The sequence below is a fragment of the Chaetomium strumarium genome, assembly GCF_033439665.1.
Source record: "Chaetomium strumarium strain CBS 333.67 chromosome Unknown B0T15scaffold_6, whole genome shotgun sequence".
NCBI classification, from domain to species: Eukaryota; Fungi; Ascomycota; class Sordariomycetes; order Sordariales; family Chaetomiaceae; genus Chaetomium; species Chaetomium strumarium.
Window position 1 is genome coordinate 2,514,663 of NW_026944434.1, and position 8,162 is coordinate 2,522,824.

Genomic DNA, 8,162 nt, shown 5'->3' on the forward strand with positions numbered 1-8,162 from the left:
TGGCACGGCACGTGCCTGCTGACAAAAGCGAGAACGCACGGGTTGTGGATACCAACCTCGCCACATCCGGTTAGCGTCAATCACGCAATCGACCTCCATCAACACGACTTCGAGTTGATGCAGCATTGGTGAGCAAGCAGTCCAGAAATTTTGCCATGCACTAATGTCCCGCGGCACTTATGGAGAAGGTCAGCCGCTGGCCGGCGCGGGTAGCCAAAAGGGCGCCCAGGTAGGAATAGGATGAACATCTCCTTATGCTGAATCTTCTCCTTGTCCACTCTTTTCCAGCCGTGCAATTCCAGCTGTTCCCGCTGGCGCAGTCGTTCCTCTCTGTTCTCGACGTCTGCAAGCGGTTTGAGGCAGGCCCAGGGTCACTTTCGTCACTCCTGCCTCGACACTTTGCGAGCCGCCGAGTCTCAGATCTTGAACACGCCTTCAAGAAGCTCCCTACTCCTGCCATTGGAGCCTTGGGCAAGTCACCCATCATGCAATTGAAGCAGGATCTGGCCACGGGGGGCGTCGCGCCCGGTTCAGATAGCCAGCGCGCTCCTGAGAGGCTCGAGAACACCGGCTTCGGGAAGCAGATAATCCCGCTTGGTGCCATTTCCGGGCCAACCTATGTCACCGGCCAGCTGCTGGTCCAGCAGACGGCGTACAAGCTCTCAGACAAGATCTTCTCATTCTCGCCCGAGACCTTCAACCTTGATGAGGCCGTTAAGGAGTGGTCTCGCGTTGGCGAGAAGAACATCCACGGCGAAACCACGACCGTAGTGCCACTGCAAACCCGAGCCGGCGCCGGCACCTTTGCGCTGGGTTACATCTTCTCCAAGGACTTCGATCTCAGCAAACGGCATATCCCCCAGTCCCTGCTGGCTCCCTCGCTGAGCCTCCGGCACCTTCGCGCTGCTCTGGACCAGCTCTCTCTCCTCTACGGCGTTGCCAGTCCCTTCGTTGCGCATATCCCAGCAGTGGACTACTCGGCCCGCGACGGCCTCATCACCGAGTACGAGAGCGCGCTACACATTGCCGAGGACCTCGGGCTGGCCCTCGTTTCCACTGCGTCCGCACATGAGGCCCAGCACATGTCCCTGCTGGCGACACTCCTGGCTACCTTGCTGCCGACTCTCCACGTCTATGACGGAATCCGCACCGCAAGGGAGACCCTGAGGGTGGTGGATGCTCTGAGCGAGACGGCCATTGCCGGCATCTACCAGAAACTTGCCAAGGCGGCCGGCGCCCTGAACAAGAGGCTGGACACTGCTGGAAAGGTGGTCGAGCTTCTGCACCTGTTCAACAACGAACTGGGCACGCGGTATGCCCCCTTCGAGTACCATGGGCACGAGGCGCCAGAGTTGGTTCTTGTCGTCTTTGGCAGCGTCGAGGCACGACTTGCCAAGCAGGTTGTGAACACGCTGGCGGCTGAGGGCAAGAAGGTGGGCGCGGTCAATATCCGCATCTACCGGCCGTTTATCGAGGAGGCGTTCCTGGAGGCCCTCCCCGAATCTGTCCGCCAGATCGCGGTGCTAGGGCAAGTTCGTGATGGCGCGGCTGTTGACGACGCGTCGATGCAGTCCGTGCTGTACTCGGATGTGCTCACCGCCGTCTCGTTCGCTGACCGCTGGTCGCACGAGCCAGCTGTTGTCGACGTCAAGTACGCGGCGTCGACTGCCCACACCCCTAGCTCGATTGCTTCAATTATTCACCGGCTCAGTAACAAGGACGCCCAAGGCGAGGTCAGCCTGGCCCTGCACTCTCTGGAGCAAGCCCTCCAGTATACGTTCTGGGACGTCGACAACTCGGCGGCCCTGGCAGCACCGTCGGCTCTTGGCAAACTTCTTGCTAGCGAAGCTCCAAACAATGTGTACATCCACGAGGTCTACGACAATCTCGTCCAAGGCGGTGCTGTTCGCACTGATGTCCGCAGTTGTGGGAAGCCGATTGAAGCGCCTTTTGCCATCGAGGAAGCTGATGTTGTCTTCGTCGGTGAGGAGAAGCTGCTCAAGGATGTCGATATCGTCAAGGGATCGAAGTCTGGTAGCAAACTCATTCTGCGGCTGCCCAACTTCAAAGAGGAGGATTTCGAAAAGCGGATCCCCGCTTCGTCAAGGAAGGAGATCCATGAGAAAGGCGTCGAGCTTTTCGTGCTGGATTCTTCCTTCTCCCCTGCCTTGGAGAAGGATGTCCAGCTGCTTACCCAGCTTGCTTTCTTGCGGGTTGCTCGTCCCGATATCACGGTGGAGGCATTCCGCAAGTTGGCTGAAGCCGCCGAGGATCAAGTGACCATGACCGAGGTTGCCGACGCCCTTCAACAAGCGCTCAAAAAGGTTGATGTCCCTGCCGCCTGGAGCGAGACTTCGCCCGAAGCCATGACAACCCCTCTTGTCCATACGCTGAAGCCCACAAGTTTTGTGGCATTCCAGAAGGACGAGCCGGAGCCTGCGCTCAAGCTCGATAACTGGCAGGAAGCGGCCAAGGGGCTCGTTTTCAAGGAGTCCTACGGGACGCAGGCCGATCTGCGTCCGGACCTCCCGGTCAAGACGTTCACCATTCACGTCAAGGAGAACCGCCGGCTAACACCGCTCACCTACGACCGGAACATCTTCCACATTGAGTTTGACCTTGGCGATTCGGGTCTCACATACAACATTGGCGAAGCCCTCGGCATCCACGCCGACAACGACCCACAGCAGGTGCTCGACTTCATTGAGTTCTACGGCCTCAATGCCGACGATCTCGTTCAGGTGCCCTCGCGCGAGGACGCTACCGTGTCGGAAACGCGAACCGTGTACCAGTCTTTGGTTCAGAACATCGACATCCTGGGCAAGCCGCCCAAGCGCTTCTTCGAGTCGCTTGCCGAGTTCGCCACGGACGAGGCCGAAAAGAAGAAGCTCGAGTTCCTCGGCGGCAAGGAAGGCGCCGACGAGTTCAAACGGCTGTCCGAGGTTGACACTGTCACCTACGTCGACGTGCTGCAAACCTTCCGCTCGGCGCACCCGGCCTTCGGCGACCTCGTGCGCATCGTCGCGCCGCTCAAGCGCCGCGAATACAGCATCGCCTCTGCGCAGGCCGTCACGCCAACCTCGGTCGCGCTCATGATCGTGGTCGTCGACTGGGTCGACACCAAGGGCCGCACGCGCTACGGCCAGGCCACGCGCTACCTCTCACAGCTCAAGCCGGGCACCGCCGTCACGGCGTCGGTCAAGCCGTCAGTCATGAAACTGCCCACCGAGGACACGGCTCCCCTGATTATGGCCGGTCTCGGCACGGGTCTCGCCCCCTTCCGCGCATTCGTTCAGTACCGCGCCATGCAGAAGGCGCAGGGCAAGGAGATCGGCGCCATCCTGCTGTACCTGGGCAGCCGCCACCAACGGGAGGAGTACCTGTACGGCGAGGAGTGGGAGGCCTACCTGGATGCCGGGGTCATCACGCTGCTGGGCGCGGCCTTCTCGCGCGACCAGCCGCAGAAGATCTACATCCAGGACCGCATGCGCCAGACTATGGCGGACATTGTCAAGGCATACATCAAGGAGCAAGGGTCCTTCTACCTGTGCGGACCGACGTGGCCGGTGCCCGATGTCACGGCTGTGTTGGAAGAGGCGATCGCGGTGGAGGCTAGGGAGAGTGGGCGCAAGGTGGATCCGAGGAAGGAGATTGAGCGGTTGAAGGAGGAGGGGAGGTATGTGTTGGAAGTATATTAGTTGGGTTAGATGGGTGGTGTTAGGGCTGGTGTTCACTATTGGCAAATTCAATAAATTACAGCATGGACGAGTTCCAAGTCGGTCATGTGTATGTTACCGTTACTTCCGCCGAGATCACTAGCTGTAGTGACTAGCGGCCTGACTGATGTCACCGCCATCGCTGCCATCGCCAAGAAATCCGGGGTTAATGCGGGTAGCCTATGAGAAGCGAGCGGGGAAACGAGCTTAATCCCGCCACGATCCACCCGCTCGGGAGTTGCTTAGCCGGAGTGTGGGGAAAGCTGGGGCTCGGTCCGAGGGGTGACGGCAATGTGCTCGGCGTGTTTCTCTGCCGCGGGAACCACGTCGTTCCTGCCTTTGAACTCAATACGAGGTTTAAACCTCACCATCTGTTAGGAACCTCCGAATCCTGAGCCACCAGAGTGTAGATAGGTTATCTCGATCACCTCAAAACATGGGAGCAGCAATTCGGATCGTGCCCAATGTAAGTCAACCGCCCTTCTCGTCTCACCCCAAACAAGGTAACTGCCACGCTCCGGTGACCAAACATTAACTTCCCGATTCACCCTTCTTACAGCGGGCGGCAAGAGCAGTAAACCTCCTACGAACCATCCAGTTCTCACATCCACCCTCTTGCCCCTGCCACTCCAACCCTAACCATCATCACCACAACCATGCTTCGCCTTCCGTTTCATCCACCATCACCCGCTTCGCGGACCGCACCAACTCCCGTCTCGTCAACACCGGGACCGGGACAGGGGCACGTGGCTACGCCACGCCGCGGGACGCCTCCCTGCAGAAGGAGTATGCCTTTGAGATGGCTGCGTCCTCTATCCGGTTTGGACCGGGCGTCACGAGGGAGGTGGGGATGGACCTCAAGAACATGGGGGCCAAGCGGGTGTGCGTGGTCACAGATGCGACGGTAGACAAGCTGGAGGCGATGAGGCAGGTGCGGGAGGCGTTGGACGGGGAAGGGGTGGAGTACAGAGTGTACACCGGGGTGAAGGTCGAGCCGAAGGATTACAGCGTCAAGGAAGCCATCGAGTGGGTCAAGCCGTACGCACCGGACGCCTTCCTGGCCGTGGGCGGGGGGTCGGTCATCGACACGGCCAAGCTGATGAACCTGTACTCGTGCTACCCGGACGCCGACTTCCTGGACTTTGTCAACGCGCCGCTCGGCAAGGGGCGGCCCATCGACCGCAAGCTGCGCCCGCTCATCGCTGTACCCACGACCGCCGGCACGGGCAGTGAGACGACGGGCACCGCCATCTTCGACCTCGCCTCGCGGCGCGCCAAGACGGGCGTCGCCCACCGCAACCTCAAGCCGACGCTGGGCATCTGCGACCCGCTCAACACGCGCACCATGCCCGCCGCCGTGAAGGCCAGCTCCGGGTTGGACGTGCTGTGCCACTCGCTCGAGTCATGGACCGCCATCCCGTTCAACGAGCGCACCCCGCGCCCGACCAACCCCATCCTCCGCCCGGCCTACCAGGGCGCCAACCCCATCAGCGACATCTTCTCGCTCAACGCGCTGCGGTCGACGGTCAAGTACCTGCCACGCTCCGTCCGTGACCCGGAGGACATGGAGGCACAGAGCGAGATGCTGCTAGCGAGCACGCTGGCGGGCGTCGGGTTCGGCAATGCGGGGGTGCATCTGTGCCATGGCATGTCGTACCCGATCTCAGGCCAGAACCCGGGCTACAAGCATGCCGGGTATGAGGTCGATGCGCCCATCATTCCGCACGGAGTTTCCGTCGCCGTGTCGGCGCCGGCCGTGTTTCGCTTCACGGGGCCGTCCAACCCGGAGCGCCATCTTGCGGCGGCGGAGGCGTTTGGCGTGGATGTCAGCAATGTGAAGAGGGAGAGTGCGGGCGAGGTGCTGGCCGAGGCACTGACCAAGTTTCTTGCGGACTTGGGCGACCAGCCGAAGGGCCTGAGGGAGCTGGGATTCGGGCGCGAGCATATCGAGGAACTGGTCGAGGGCACAATCCCGCAGGCGCGGGTGTTGGTGCTGGCGCCGGGACTGGCGAAGGAGCTGGAGCAAGAGAGGGACCAGTTGAGAAGGTTGTTTGAGGATGCGCTTGAGCATTGAATTTGAGCTGGGAATAGAGGATGGCTATGATGCTATTGTGTTATGCGCTGGTCGTGTGGCGCGAGCCGGGAGTCCGGATTAATGAATGAAGCGGCGCGCCTTCCCAATGGACTACATAGCAATGCTATCGTGGGCACGGGTTTTGGAACGACTTTCGGGCCAATTCAGTTTTGATCAAGCGTGCCGTCGCATATGAATTTGCTGAACAGAACCCCGACAGGCTTGCTTTCTCCTCCCCAAGGTTCCTTGAGGTTCAAACCGACTTCATCATCACAACTCCACAACATATCATCCCATTCCCAATACACCTCATCTACCTTTTATCCAACACTACGCCATACCATTGGCTCAATCGCCCGTTTTCATCCTATATCTCTCCAATTAAGGAACATTGCTCTAAAGACATCACCGAAAAAGACGACCGAAATTGCGTCGACACTTTGATTCCGGTGCTTGCTTCCATCGGATCTTAAGAGTCGTGACAGCCTCATCCCCCAGCAACGCACTATCAGACTTCAAAATCTCTAGTCGCTCATACGTCCAATGTCAAATATGGCTGATATCGGTTCGGATCTCCACACCGTCACGATCCGATATACGGCGCGTCAGGACTCCCCCCTGAACGCGGACCCAATGGACCACAACAGTTTGGCCCCTACAACTGGTGGCCTTTTGGCCTATGATAGCGAAGGCGAAGGCGAAGGCCAGAGCAACCATCACGACTTTGATTCTCCTTACGACGCCGACGACGAGTGGGAGAGCAGCTGGGACGCTGAAGACGACGAGGACACTTTGTCAACCACCAACAACAATCTCCCTTTTAATGCACCTGCAAATACGATTGCCGCAACACCGCTGCCCACTCTGCCGCGATCATCTTTGCCGCTCAGCGATGAAACCCTACTACCCCACTCCACTTCGGAATCCTCACTATTCTCCGCTCTGCGGGCATGGTTCGACATGCCGTCACCGTCCGACGCGGACTTCAACATCAGTGATGACACTGATTTCGATGTCCCGTCAATACTCGAAGGCATGTACACTTCATCGCCCTCCCTGTCCTCGTCTTGGCTACTTGAGGACGGCGAACAGGGGGCGGACGAGCAGCAAACCGATGATCAGGCGGACGACGAAGAGGACCCTATCTCCGATGACGATAGCAATGACGACGAAGCAATGGCCAACTTCTGGCTCAACATTTTCATGACGACCCCGGCGGGCATTGCCTTCATGGTGAATGAAGTGGACCAGGAGCTGGACGATCTCTCCGCCGAGGAGTTTGACACGCTGATGGGGTTGATAACGGATGGCGAGGTTGATGATGAGTCCAGTTCGAGGGAAAGGTGGGAGGACGAGGACGAGGATGGGGGCATGGCGGAACTCTGAACTTCGCAGGTTTGATGGCGAAGTAGACAAGAGAAGGGGGGGCTCCGTTCGTTATATAACCGCGGGCAGCACGTACTGTACAGCGCAAATCGACTTGATGCTGCTAGAGCACATCAATGCCACGTACGCCCTCAAAATCAAGAGCAACAACTCCACCCATGATCACTGTATCCAGTGTAACGCCATCAAGAAGGTTAAGGTCTACAATCCCCCCGAACTCCTTGCGTATTCGCTTCGGTTCCGCGAAGGGGTTCGACTGTCTCTGACGACCAGGAACGGGGGTAATGCGTCCGAGCATGTGTTTCAGAGCGAGGATCTGCAGAAGAAGCTTCAGGATGAGTGTCGTGGCTGGGTATGGCACCAGTCCTTACGGTGCAGGGACTTTGCGAGGCGGTTCTTGCCGACTTAAGGGGAACAAGAAGTAATTGCGGTTTGCATTATAATCGATTATACTGGGGCGGGTTGATCTAGTGGAGAACATATTCTAGGTTGGGACTCGTTTTTCGATGTTTTCCTTGCTCTTCAATATCTTTCATCAGAAAAGGGAAAGCATACCGCCGGAGTGGCAGGAGGACGGGTCGGACTACGGGGGGAGACCTTCTGTTGTTCTTCTGTTTTTCCTTATGTCCTTTGTTTTCCCTTGGCGTCGGCGGAGGAGATGGGGGGCACGAGTTGCAGAAGGCGGACAGGCTGGTTGGAGGACGGGTGATAGGGGGGAGGGGACTCTAGTAAGCTACCTAGTCTTACCGGCGTTCCTCGTTTAGGACCCTACGGCATCTCTTCTTCTTCTTTTCTTTTCTTTTTCTTTTTTTTTTTTCTTTTTTTTTTTTTTTTCTTTTGAACTCGCTTCCGTGTGCACCGTTGCGAAGAATATCTGGATGACGCACAGATAACATACCGTTTTCTGTTCTCAGGCAGACAAACCGCGTATTGGAAGAGTTAACTCGTTGGCGACCACTGGCAATTCATGTTTTGAAAACGCTCGC

At 58.2% G+C, this 8,162-nt stretch overlaps 3 protein-coding genes across 3 annotated transcripts; all 3 read left to right on the top strand.

Moving 5' to 3' along the window:
- The first annotated feature begins 78 nt into the window (after positions 1-78).
- Positions 79-4,021, top strand: B0T15DRAFT_540670 (uncharacterized protein). Its single transcript, XM_062869799.1, has one exon. It carries the CDS (start codon positions 255-257, stop codon positions 3,696-3,698), a length of 3,444 nt encoding a protein of 1,147 aa, XP_062719363.1. The 5' UTR covers positions 79-254; the 3' UTR covers positions 3,699-4,021.
- A 3-nt stretch (positions 4,022-4,024) lies between these two features.
- B0T15DRAFT_420915 (iron-containing alcohol dehydrogenase-domain containing protein) lies at positions 4,025-5,978 on the top strand. Its single transcript, XM_062865547.1, has 2 exons — positions 4,025-4,182; positions 4,276-5,978. Exons 1-2 carry the CDS (start codon positions 4,153-4,155, stop codon positions 5,788-5,790), a joined length of 1,545 nt encoding a protein of 514 aa, XP_062719364.1. The 5' UTR covers positions 4,025-4,152; the 3' UTR covers positions 5,791-5,978.
- Positions 5,979-6,317: 339 nt separating this feature from the next.
- On the top strand, positions 6,318-7,410 carry B0T15DRAFT_540672 (uncharacterized protein). The gene has a single exon (XM_062869800.1). The coding sequence runs from the start codon at positions 6,334-6,336 to the stop codon at positions 7,174-7,176; it is 843 nt and encodes a 280-aa protein (XP_062719365.1). The 5' UTR covers positions 6,318-6,333; the 3' UTR covers positions 7,177-7,410.
- Positions 7,411-8,162: the final 752 nt, after the last annotated feature.

Bases quoted from the DNA above. Each gene is read 5' to 3' on its own strand.
- B0T15DRAFT_540670 (XM_062869799.1), top strand. From the start codon at position 255: ATGCTGAATCTTCTCCTTGTCCACTCTTTTCCAGCCGTGCAATTCCAG.
- B0T15DRAFT_420915 (XM_062865547.1), top strand. From the start codon at position 4,153: ATGGGAGCAGCAATTCGGATCGTGCCCAAT. The intron at 4,183-4,275 runs GTAAGTCAACCG...CCCTTCTTACAG, and splicing joins CAATTCGGATCGTGCCCAAT to CGGGCGGCAAGAGCAGTAAA.
- B0T15DRAFT_540672 (XM_062869800.1), top strand. From the start codon at position 6,334: ATGTCAAATATGGCTGATATCGGTTCGGATCTCCACACCGTCACGATC.